Below are 13,148 nucleotides of genomic sequence, written 5' to 3'. Positions count from 1 at the left end.
GGCTCTGTATGCACTATTTCAAAGTAAGGAATAGTATGCACAGAGTCCAAGGGTTCCCCTTAGAGGTAAGATAGTGGCAAAAAGAGATAATACTAATGCTCTATTTTGTGGTAGTGTTGTCGAGCAGTAGGCTTATCAAAGGAGTAGTGTTAAGCATTTGTTGTACGCACACGAGCAATAAATGAGGAACACACACTCAAAGACAATTCCAGGCCAATGGGTTTTTGTATAGAAAAATATCTTTTCTTAGTTTATTTTAAGAACCACAGGTTCAAATTTTACATGTAATACTTCAAATAAAAGGTTTTGCAGGTAGGTACTTTAGGAACTTTGAATTATCAAAATAGCATACATAGTTTTCAAATAAATCACACATAGCTATTTTAAAACTAGACACTTAGTGCAATTTTCAACAGTTCCTGGGGGAGTAAGAGTTTGTTAGTTTTTACAGGTAAGTAAACCACCTACGGGGTTCAAGTTTGGGTCCAAGGCAGCCCACCGTTGGGGGTTCAGAGCAACCCCAAAGTTACCACACCAGCAGCTCAGGACCGGTCAGGTGCAGAGGTCAAAGTGGTGCTCAAAACACTAAGGCTTCAATGGAGAAGGGGGTGCCCCGGTTCCAGTCTGCCAGCAGGTAAGTACCCGCGTCTTCGGAGGGCAGACCAGGGGGGTTTTGTAGGGCACCGGGGGCGGACACAAGTTAGCACAGAAAGTACACCCTCAGCAGCACGGGCCGGCCGGGTGCAGTGTGCAAACATGCGTGGGGTTTCCAATGTAAATCAATGGGAGACTGTAAAGAAATGGCTCCCTGTTGCAGTTACCCCCCACTTTTTGCCTGATACTGATGCTGACTTGACTGACAAGTGTGCTGGGACCCTGCTAACCAGGCCCCAGCACCAGTGTTCTTTCGTCCTAAAATGTACCATTGATTCCACAATTGGCACACCCTGGCATCCAGACAAGTCCCTTGTAACTGGTACCTCTGGTACCAAGGGCCCTGATGCCAGGGAAGGTCTCTAAGGGCTGCAGCATGTATTATGCCACCCTAGAGACCCCTCACTCAGCACAGACACGCTGCTTACCAGCTTGTGTGTGCTAGTGAGAACAAAATGAGTAAGTCGACATGGCACTCCCCTCAGGGTGCCATGCCAGCCTCTCACTGCCTATGCAGTATAGGTAAGACACCCCTCTAGCAGGCCTTACAGCCCTAAGGCAGGGTGCACTATACCATAGGTGAGGGTACCAGTGCATGAGCACTGTGCCCCTACAGTGTCTAAGCAAAACCTTAGACATTGTAAGTGCAGGGTAGCCATAAGAGTATATGGTCTGGGAGTCTGTTTTACACGAACTCCACAGCACCATAATGGCTACACTGAAAACTGAGAAGTTTGGTATCAAACTTCTCAACACAATAAATGCACACTGATGCCAGTGTACATTTTATTGCAAAATACACCCCAGAGGGCACCTTAGAGGTGCCCCCTGAAACTTAACCGACTGTCTGTGTGGGCTGACTAGTTCCAGCAGCCTGCCACACTAGAGACATGTTGCTGGCCCCATGGGGAGAGTGCCTTTGTCACTCTGAGGCCAGTAACAAAGCCTGCACTGGGTGGAGATGCTAACACCTCCCCCAGGCAGGAGCTGTAACACCTGGCGGTGAGCCTCAAAGGCTCACCCCTTTGTCACAGCCCAGCAGGGCACTCCAGCTTAGTGGAGTTGCCCGCCCCCTCCGGCCACGGCCCCCACTTTTGGCGGCAAGGCTGGAGGGAACAAAGAAAGCAACAAGGAGGAGTCACTGGCCAGTCAGGACAGCCCCTAAGGTGTCCTGAGCTGAGGTGACTAACTTTTAGAAATCCTCCATCTTGCAGATGGAGGATTCCCCCAATAGGGTTAGGATTGTGCCCCCCTCCCCTTGGGAGGAGGCACAAAGAGGGTGTACCCACCCTCAGGGCTAGTAGCCATTGGCTACTAACCCCCCAGACCTAAACACGCCCTTAAATTTAGTATTTAAGGGCTACCCTGAACCCTAGAAAATTAGATTCCTGCAACAACAAGAAGAAGGACTGCCTAGCTGAAAACCCCTGCAGAGGAAGACCAGAAGACAACAACTGCCTTGGCTCCAGAAACTCACCGGCCTGTCTCCTGCCTTCCAAAGAACTCTGCTCCAGCGACGCCTTCCAAAGGGACCAGCGACCTCTGAATCCTCTGAGGACTGCCCTGCTTCGACGACGACAAGAAACTCCTGAGGACAGCGGACCTGCTCCAAAAAGACTGCAACTTTGTTTCAAGAAGCAGCTTTAAAGAACCCTGCAACTCCCCGCAAGAAGCGTGAGACTTGCAACACTGCACCCGGCGACCCCGACTCGGCTGGTGGAGAACCAACACTTCAGGGAGGACCCCCGGACTACTCTACGACTGTGAGTACCAAAACCTGTCCCCCCTGAGCCCCCACAGCGCCGCCTGCAGAGGGAATCCCGAGGCTTCCCCTGACCGCGACTCTCTGAAACCTAAGTCCCGACGCCTGGAAAAGACCCTGCACCCGCAGCCCCCAGGACCTGAAGGACCGGACTTTCACTGCAGAAGTGACCCCCAGGAGTCCCTCTCCCTTGCCCAGGTGGAGGTTTCCCCGAGGAAGCCCCCCCTTGCCTGCCTGCAGCGCTGAAGAGATCCCGTGATCTCTCATTGACTTACATTGCGAACCCGACGCTTGTTCTAACACTGCACCCGGCCGCCCCCGCGCCGCTGAGGGTGAAATTTCTGTGTGGGCTTGTGTCCCCCCCGGTGCCCTACAAAACCCCTCTGGTCTGCCCTCCGAAGACGCGGGTACTTACCTGCAAGCAGACCGGAACCGGGGCACTCCCTTCTCCCCATTCTAGCCTATGCGTTTTGGGCACCACTTTGAACTCTGCACCTGACCGGCCCTGAGCTGCTGGTGTGGTAACTTTGGGGTTGCTCTGAACCCCCAACGGTGGGCTACCTTGGACCAAGAACTGAACCCTGTAAGTGTCGTACTTACCTGGTAAAACTAACAAAAACTTACCTCCCCCAGGAACTGTGAAAATTGCACTAAGTGTCCACTTTTAAAGTAGCTATTTGTGAATAACTTGAAAAGTATACATGCAATTGAAATGATTCAAAGTTCCTAATGTACTTACCTGCAATACCTTTCAAACAAGATATTACATGTTAAATTTGAACCAGTGGTTCTTAAAATAAACTAAGAAAAGATATTTTCTATAACAAAACCTATTGGCTGGATTTGTCTCTGAGTGTGTGTACCTCATTTATTGTCTATGTGTATGTACAACAAATGCTTAACACTACTCCTTGGATAAGCCTACTGCTCGACCACACTACCACAAAATAGAGCATTAGTATTATCTCTTTTTACCACTATTTTACCTCTAAGGGGAACCCTTGGACTCTGTGCATGCTATTCCTTACTTTGAAATAGCACATACAGAGCCAACTTCCTACAGAGACCAAGGGGTCTCTTCAGCGATGCAGGCAGGCACTGGGGGGGGCTCCTCGTGGTAGCCACTACCTGGGCAAGGGAGAGGGCCTCCTTTGGGTCACTCCTGCACTGGAGTTCCGATCTTTCAGGTCCTGGGGGCTGCGGGTGCAGAGTCTTTACCAGGTGTCGGGATCTGGGAGACAGGCAGTCGTGGTCAGGGGGAGCCTCGGGATTCCCTCTGCAGGCGTCGCCATGGGGGCTCAGGGGGGACAACTCTGGCTACTCACGGTCTCGCAGTCGCCGGGGAGTCCTCCCTGAAGTGTGGTTTCCCCACAAGTCGAGCCGGGGGCGTTGGGTGCAGAGTAGCAAGTCTCACGCTTCCGGCGGGAAACGCAGTTGTTTTAAAGTTGCTCCTTTGAAACAAAGTTGCAGTCTTGGGTGAACAGGGCCGCTGTCCTCTGGAGTTTCTTGGTCCTTCTAGAGCAGGGCAGGCCTCTGAGGATTCAGAGGTCGCTGGTCCCTGGGGAAAGCATCGCTGGAGCAGTGTCTTTAGAAGTTGGGACACAGGCCGGTAGAGCTGGGGCCAAGCAGTTGGTGCCCTCTGGGGTGTATTTTACAATAAAATGTACACTGGCATCAGTGTGCATTTATTGTGCTGAGAAGTTTGATATCAAACTTCCCAGTTTTCAGTGTAGCCATTATGGTGCTGTGGAGTTCGTGTTTGACAGACTCCCAGACCATATACTCTTATGGCTACCCTGCACTTACAATGTCTAAGGTTTTGCTTAGACACTGTAGGGGCACAGTGCTCATGCACTGGTGCCCTCACCTATGGTATAGTGCACCCTGCCTTAGGGCTGTAAGGCCTGCTAGAGGGGTGACTTATCTATACTGCATAGGCAGTGTGAGGTTGGCATGGCACCCTGAGGGGAGTGCCATGTCGACTTACTCGTTTTGTCCTCACTAGCACACACAAGCTGGCAAGCAGTGTGTCTGTGCTGAGTGAGGGGTCCCCCAGGGTGGCATAATATATGCTGCAGCCCTTAGAGACCTTCCCTGGCATCAGGGCCCTTGGTACCAGGGGTACCAGTTACCAGGGACTTACCTGGATGCCAGGGTGTGCCAATTGTGAAAACAAAAGTACAGGTTAGGGAAAGAACACTGGTGCTGGGGCCTGGTTAGCAGGCCTCAGCAGACTTTCAAATCAAAACTTAGCATCAGCAAAGGCAAAAAGTCAGGGGGTAACCATGCCAAGGAGGCATTTCCTTACAACTCACTACTCCTTATAAAATATAATGACATGATACGGGTGATCAGCCCTGTCAACAATATAGTACCTTGTGGAACTTTTAAAATGTTAAACTACACCAGATTATTTTGTAGGGCAAAATTGCAAAATACCAAAAATCATGGGCTTTCAGAGTGCTTGCCACAACCTTTCTGCACTTATCTGACTACATGAAAGTGGCACTGTTGTTGTTGCATGGAAATTCATAGCTACCAAGTTTCCCAATGTCAAGTGTCACACTTAAAGTCAGTCATGACGTTTTAACAAATATCACATTTCTTTCAGAGATTGGAAATTTACCTCTTAACATTGGAAGTATAGACTCAAAATCGCCAGCAATAAAGTGCAGTTGGCTAAAAAGCCAGGATTGGCTGAATGTGCCATCCAACACAGTGGAACATCTTGCATCTATGAATTTGTGTTGTTTTGGAATGTGAAACGTCTTGTGTTGGTTTCACCACTGTCCAAAGCACATAGTAACATGGTTTTAAGAGGTACCTGTCATCACACCTTGCACTGAATGTTCAAAGCCTGATGTTTTTGACAGTTGACCTGCTTTCAATACTGACTAGTGAATGAAGAGGCCTAATGTATCAAAGGGTTCTAACCATTCAGAGCGTATGGGAAAAATGTGATAGTAAATACTGGCCAAGATTCCTGCGTGACAGCCATATCACCAGGGATGGAATTAAAAATTGCTAAAGGATCAGATATGATTTTAATACACACCTATTCTCTGCAGTGCATAAAAAAAGATTAGATCTAAAAGCATGCTCCTAATCCTGCACCTCTAATCTAAGCATACAAAACAGGAAGAAACAAAAGGAAATACAACATTTTAGAGACTTCTTTGTACAGCAAACTGAAAGCAGACTAATTTTACATCAGTCTGCCTTGCTGCTGCCTTGTAAAATACTTAACATTGTGTTGGCCCCTTCAGGAAGAAAAAAAAAAAAAAACAATGACATCCCCTCTTAACTTATTGCATTTGAATTTCATTCTAGTTTGCGACTGAGCTTATAAGTGTTTATTTGTTTACATTGACAAAGGCTATTACCATTTCAGTGAGGTGTATCGGTTATAATAGGCTTAAACCTAAAACAGAAAATCTGAGGCATACTATTCTAATGCTTTCCACGCTTTAAATAAAATGAAGTTTCACATCATTTAATTGAAATCACACACTTGAAAATCAGGTTTACATTGACAATGGTTGTTTTACAAAGTACTCAATTCTGTGATTTACTTAGTTAACGGAGATGGAGCACAGAGAAAATTATGCATAAAGCACAAACAACTAGATTAAATAGGACAGGTCTCGGAATTCTACTCAGACCCTAAAACCAATCTGGAACGTAGTGTTTCAAAACCTCAAGTTGTGCAGATTTTCCTGGGGTACATTAAAGCTTTTTTATTTTATAGCCTGGGCTTGTTTTAGCCATTAGCGGACTGCCTGTTTAGAGAAACTACTCTGTGCCTTGTAGAAGCAGCTTTCACTATGCATCCAGGTACAAGACATTTGTTTTTATTTAGGAATCCAAGTTACAAGCAACATTCAGCAGGAGCAGCGCCCAACTGAACATCTGTCTTACAGGCATATACTAAACAGCTTATATTGCAACAGACTTCCCTTTAGATGCAGTAACAAAGGGACTGATTTGAAAACCACACATTAGTAATCCTTATATATGCTTACAAACCCTTTCCCTCCCCCACACACAAATTAACTTTACATGCCCTAGAAGGCTGCAAAACAGCTACACTAAACAAATGACTAACAGATACAATAAGCCATACACAGACAATAGCCAACAATTATGATGCAGTGACACATGCTGGAACATATAATACAATAATTAACTTTGTTTTAGAGCAGACCACAAATCCAGCCAAACAGCACTAACCCTTTATACTTAATACAGCATGAATAAAATCAATCTCAAGTTCACAGGACAAAACGTCAACCCTCACCTAAAGAGACAGCAGCCAAATCTTATATCTTCTAGCTATCAGGGAAGACTAAAAAGGCATTCCTTAAATCATTCAAGAACCAGAGCATAGGGCACTAAACCCGTTTCTCAAAAGGATTAAGATAAAATTTCCCAACCATAGCACATGGTAAATCTAAACCTCTTTCCCAACCTGGACACAAAGTTACCTCTAATCGCTTCTTAACCAGGCCACCGGGCATTCCTCAATACAGAAAAAGCATCACACCAGTACAGTAGTTTATAGCAAATTCACACTAGGTTAAAACATGTTATTTTACAATACCTTTAAAGTGGGTGACGGTCTTTTCAATGCAACCAAATGCTTCAACACAACTGTCAATACACATGCTACTTAAAACTTTTAATTTTGTCCCAAATGCAACTTACATTGCAACAAAGCATATCAATTATCCCTGCCAATAACAGTCAGTGGAATCAATAGGGATTTGGTCAGACATAATATTTTCTAGGCCCTTTAACACTTTCATAAAGTGGAGACAAAGGATTATCGAGAGTAGTGTGGAAGTGGTTAGAGGGAATCCAAAAGATTTAAAAGACAAAGCTAACAAATGTGTACAGCCTATAAAAACAAAAATCAGACTAGGTTCTGTCCTACAAAGGCACCTTTTAAACTGTTACTACAAAGCTTCATCACAATGTTTTACCTTCTTTGGGATGAGGTGATTTATAAGAGCAGAGCGGACCTCAGCAGAAAGGCACAGAGGGGAGAGGAGGTGGCCACTGTCCACAGTTAAGGAATTTTCTATAGCTACATCACTCTCATCGCTACTGGACAGCTCTTCCCATTCATCGTCGGAAGGATCTGAAATCCAAAAGAATGCCAGAAAGGACTTATTTGAATAAACTGTGCTTTTATTAACCACATCTCTAATGTTTGACCAGTAGAACTTAAAAAAAACATTTCTAATAATCCACAATATAGGTCATGGGTTTGATGATTTAGCTGTTACTCACATTAACACAAATTGAAGTGCAAAGAATATTGCTGTGCAGCAGTCTTGCACTTAACATCCAGTGTCAAAACCCACCTCCACTGCCACAGCTTTGATTGCTTTCATAAAAGATCTGCCTGTAAGCCATATCGCCAGCATCACTAGTGCAGAATTAACAAAAATAACAGTGCTTTGAAAGCACATTAGGTGTGACCTCATGTGAGTGCACAAGACATACAAGGCATAGCAGAAAACTCTGAATGTTTACACTGTCAAAAAGGTAGGAAATTGGAAGGATAAAATGCATCCATCACAAACATGCAAGACAAAACACATAATTGAGCCAGATAATGTTTGGAAGAGAACGCAATCCAATCTGTTCCAACCAAATACAAGAGAGGAGATGCTGTAAAGCTCAATGCAGATCAAGACTTTCTGACTTGTACACAATCCTGGAATCGATCATTGGATAGCTTTGATCCCCAGCTAGGAGGCAACTCACTACAATTAGGGCAGAACACGGTCAAATACTACCAGCTCTGCTTCAAATCCGAAGTATAGCCCAAGATGCCTCTCCATGGCATACACTCTCCGGTAAAAACCCGCTTTCCTATTGCTCTTAATTTCCGAATCTGCATCTGCTTAGATACTCAAATATTTGGAAGCACACAATACATTACAATAGCAACCAAAGCAAAGTTTCAAACATTAAAAAAAGGGCAGAAAGTAACTTCATCACCTGGTCCAAAGAACACTTGACATTTTAGGGGCATACACTTTACATGAGCCCCAATAACAAACATATGTTAAAGGATTTCCAACCTTGTAGCTTCATTTCCTTGTACAGGAAAACCGGTTGGAGTAACTTGTCATTCTAAAAGGAGAACCAGTGACATTCATAAACGAAATCAACCAAAGATTAACAATGGGAAACAGATATAGGCTGTTGGAAGTTGGCTCTGTATGCACTATTTCAAAGTAAGGAATAGTATACACAGAGTCCAAGGGTTCCCCCTTAGAGGTAAGATAGTGGCAAAAAGAGATAATACTAATGCTCTATTTTGTGGTAGTGTGGTCGAGCAGTAGGATTATCAAAGGAGTAGTATTAAGCATTTGTTGTACACACACAGGCAATAAATGAGGAACACACACACAAAGACAATTCCAGGCCAATAGGTTTTAGTATAGAAAAATACCTTTTCTTAGTTTATTTTAAGAACCAGAGGTTCAAATTTAACATGTAATACTTCAAATGAAAGGTATTGCAGGTAAGTACTTTAGGAACTTTGAATAATCACAATAGCATATATACTTTTCAAATAAATCACATATAGCTATTTTAAAACTAGACAGTGCAATTTTCAACAGTTCCAGGGGGGAGGAAGAGTTTGTTAGTTTTTGCTGGTAAGTAAACCACCTACAGGGTTCAGATTGGGGTCCAAGGTAGCCCACCGTTGGGGGTTCAGAGCAACCCCAAAGTCACCACACCAGCAGCTCAGGGCCGGTCAGGTGCAGAGTTCAAAGTGGTGCCCAAAACACATAGGCTTCAATGGAGAAGGGGGTGCCCCGGTTCCAGTCTGCCAGCAGGTAAGTACCCGGGTCTTCGGAGGGCAGACCAGGGGGGTTTTGTAGGGCACCGGGGGGGACACAGGTTAGCACAGAAAGTACACCCTCAGCAGCACGGGGGCGGCCGGGTGCAGTGTGCAAACACACGTCGGGTTTTCAATTGGAATCAATGGGAGACCAAGGGGTCTCTTCAGCGATGCAGGCAGGCAAGGGGGGGGGGCTCCTCGGGGTAGCCACCACCTGGGCAAGGGAGAGGGCCTCCTGGGGGTCACTCCTGCACTGGAGTTCCGATCTTTCAGGTCCTGGGGGCTGTGGGTGCAGTGTCTTTACCAGGCGTCGGGATCTGGGAAGCAGGCAGTCGTGGTCAGGGGATTCCCTCTGCAGGCGTCGCTGTGGGGGTTCAGGGGGGGCAACTCTGGCTACTCACAGTCTCGTAGTCGCCGGGGAGTCCTCCCTGAAGTGTTTCTCCACAAGTCGAGCCGGGGGCATCGGGTGCAGAGTTGCAAGTCTCACGCTTCCGGCGGGAAACGCAGTTGTCTTGAAGTTGCTTCTTTGGAAACAAAGTTGCAGTCTTAGATGAACAGGGCCGCTGTTCTCGGGAGTTTCTTGGTCCTTTTAGAGCAGGGCAGTCCTCTGAGGATTCAGAGGTCGCTGGTCCTGGGAAAAGCGTCGCTGGAGCAGTTTCTTCAGAAGGGGGGGGAAGACAGGCTGGTAGAGATGGGGCCAAAGCAGTTGGTGTCTCCGTCTTCTCTGCAGGGTTTTTCAGCTTAGCAGTCCTCTTCTTCTTAGGTTGCAGGAATCTGAGTTCCTATGTTCAGGGGAGCCCCTAAATACAGGATTTAGGGGTGTGTTTAGGTCAGGGAGGGCAGTAGCCAATGGCTACTAGCCCTGAGGGTGGCTACACCCTCTTTGTGCCTCCTCCCAAGGGAAGGGGGTCACATTCCTATCCCTATTTGGGGGGGATTCTCCATCTGCAAGATGGAGGATTCCTAAAAGTCAGAGTCACTTCAGCTCAGGTTGCCTTAGGGGCTGTCCTGACTTGTCAGTGACTCCTCCTTGTTTTTCTCATTATCTCCTCCGGCCTTGCCGCCAAAAGTGGGGCCGTGGCCGGAGGGGGCGGGCAACTCTACTAGCTGGAATGCCCTGTGGCGCTGTAACAAAGGGGGTGAGCCTTTGAGGCTCACCGCCAGGTGTTACAGCTCCTGCAAGGGGGAGATGATAAGCATCTCCACCCAGTGCAGGCTTGGTTACTAGCCACAGAGTGACAAAGGCACTCTCCCCATGTGGCCAGCAACATGTCTCGAGTGTGGCAGGCTGCTAAAACCAGTCAGCCTACACAGGTAGTTGGTTAAGGTTTCAGGGGGCACCTCTAAGGTGCCCTCTGGGGTGTATTTTACACTAAAATGTACACTGGCATCAGTGTGCATTTATTGTGCTGAGAAGTTTGATATCAAACTTCCCAGTTTTCAGTGTAGCCATTGTGGTGCTGTGGAGTTCATGTCTGACAGACTCCCAGACCATATACTCTTATGGCTTTCAAATCAAAACATAGCATCAGCAAAGGCAAAAAGTCAGGGGGTAAGCATGCCAAGGAGGCATTTCCTTACATAGGCAAAAATAAATTTACATCTCCAGCTTAAGTTCCTCATACAAGTCGTGTGTTTGGAGTATGAGCTAGGGTAAGGCAAGATTTCACAGACTATATATTACCATGTAGACACTTCAGGATGCTATAAGGCAAGAAATATATATTTGTAACAAGACAGAAGATTTAGAAAAAAAGGAAATTGACATATAAAGAACATCACGGGGCAGTGTTGGGGGTATGGGGGGGGGCCATGCGTGAATGTTGGATGTTTTTAGAGGTGAATTAGATTCTTCTCCACCACAAGAGATAAATCACCTCAATTCCTTCCCGATCAGGCTTCACCTTGGAATCCTACCCATGGGTTGTACCCTGGAAGTTATGTGCACCAATTTTGATTAGGAAACATGGTAGACATTAACTATGCACATTAGCTATGAACACAAGCTTTTACATCTGCCCAGCACAAGAGTTCTCAATAGATTTTTTTGCTGGCTCCAGCTTGTTGACTTTCTTAGTTCGTATTTTAAGGCCTTCTTCTAGCGTTGTGTTTTCATCTGGCATAACAAAAGAATATACTTATGGACAACTTTTCCCATCAAGTCACTATCTGTGTACACGGCAAACAGTTCAGTGACACTGCTTCCAACAAGAAGAAGCAGATAACAACATATGAGCTATTTCAATAAAGTGCTTTGTGATGTACAAAGACACAACAAGACCTTTGATAGCTGGTGGGGGCCGACATGTATTTTTTATACTTATTTTTGTAATGTTTTGGTCTGTTTTGGTCAGGACAATGTTCCTGCTTGAGCAGAAGGGATTGACCAGTAAACAAAGTTTTTTGGCACCTCCAAACCTTCAAATTAACCTACTTCTAGGTAATCTCTGACCCCAATTCCTCCCCCCCCCCCCCCAATATCATGAGGGCTTGGGTGGGATCTGTATCTACTTTACATACATTATGTAAGGTCTGCCTAGAGGCGGGAGCTAGACCTTCGAAGTGACTTTTGTGCTACTTCTACCCACCAACCAGTGCAATGGATGGATGGAGGGGAGAGGCAGGAAGAGTCAAGTTACTGCGAAAGTGACCTTAATGCTGCTGAAGGAGGTTGCTATTTACTCCTGGCACAGGATGGCTAAGTTTCACTAATGGTAGGATTGCCTTAGAGATTCATGTGCTGCATTTAAGCAGCTTGAACCCTCGGTGGTTGATGGTATACCTTTTAGTGGGATGAATAGTAGGATCTCTGAAATATTTATTTTACAAACTGACAGATTTTACAACCTCTATTTCTGACTTAATTCCATGTCTCAATAGTTGCAGGAGGATCAAAATACAAAGTGCTAGAAATGTGAAGGTTTAATATCCACAGCAGTGTTTCACGTTTGAGTCCAATTATTTCAAAACACAAAAATATTCTAAGTGATCAGAAATAGCAATACCAATGTAATATAGTCCAGGGAGCCAACTGCCACACTTGTTTGTAGGCTACTCCCCCTTAACACTTCCTCAAAATCCTATTACTTTCTGTAGGAAGTTGGCTCTGTATGTGCTATTTCAAAGTAAGGAATAGCATGCACAGAGTCCAAGGGTTCCCCTTAGAGGTAAAATAGTGGTAAAAATAGATAATACTAATGCTCTATTTTGTGGTAGTGTGGTCGAGCAGTAGGCTTATCCAAGGAGTAGTGTTAAGCATTTGTTGTACATACACATAGACAATAAATGAGGTACACACACTCAGGGACAAATCCAGCCAATAGGTTTTTGTATAGAAAAATATCTTTTCTTAGTTTATTTTAAGAACCACAGGTTCAAATTCTACATGTAATATCTCATTCGAAAGGTATTGCAGGTAAGTACTTTAGGAACTTCAAATCATCAAAATTGCATGTATACTTTTCAAGTTATTCACAAATAGCTGTTTTAAAAGTGGACACTTAGTGCAATTTTCACAGTTCCTAGGGGAGGTAAGTATTTGTTAGGTTAACCAGGTAAGTAAGACACTTACAGGGCTTAGTTCTTGGTCCAAGGTAGCCCACCGTTGGGGGTTCAGAGCAACCCCAAAGTCACCACACCAGCAGCTCAGGGCCGGTCAGGTGCAGAGTTCAAAGTGGTGCCCAAAACACATAGGCTAGAATGGAAAGAAGGGGGTGCCCCGGTTCCGGTCTGCTTGCAGGTAAGTACCCGCGTCTTCGGAGGGCAGACCAGGGGGGTTTTGTAGGGCACCGGGGGGGACACAAGTCCACACAGAAATTTCACCCTCAGCAGCGCGGGGGCGGCCGGGTGCAGTGTAGAAACAAGCGTCGG

At 45.7% G+C, this 13,148-nt stretch overlaps 1 protein-coding gene across 1 annotated transcript in view; it reads right to left on the bottom strand.

The window, feature by feature from the left end:
- HEATR3 (HEAT repeat containing 3) overlaps positions 1 to 13,148 on the bottom strand; it is a 239,440-nt gene that overhangs the window by 101,489 nt on the left and 124,803 nt on the right. Inside the window, exon 9 of the mRNA XM_069218649.1 lies at positions 7,399 to 7,556. Within this exon, the coding sequence (XP_069074750.1) occupies positions 7,399 to 7,556 (158 nt within the window). The remainder of the gene's footprint in view (positions 1 to 7,398; positions 7,557 to 13,148) is intronic.

This window comes from Pleurodeles waltl, chromosome 12 (genome assembly GCF_031143425.1).
Source record: "Pleurodeles waltl isolate 20211129_DDA chromosome 12, aPleWal1.hap1.20221129, whole genome shotgun sequence".
NCBI classification, from domain to species: Eukaryota; Metazoa; Chordata; class Amphibia; order Caudata; family Salamandridae; genus Pleurodeles; species Pleurodeles waltl.
This window is presented reverse-complemented; position numbering and strand designations above follow the sequence as displayed.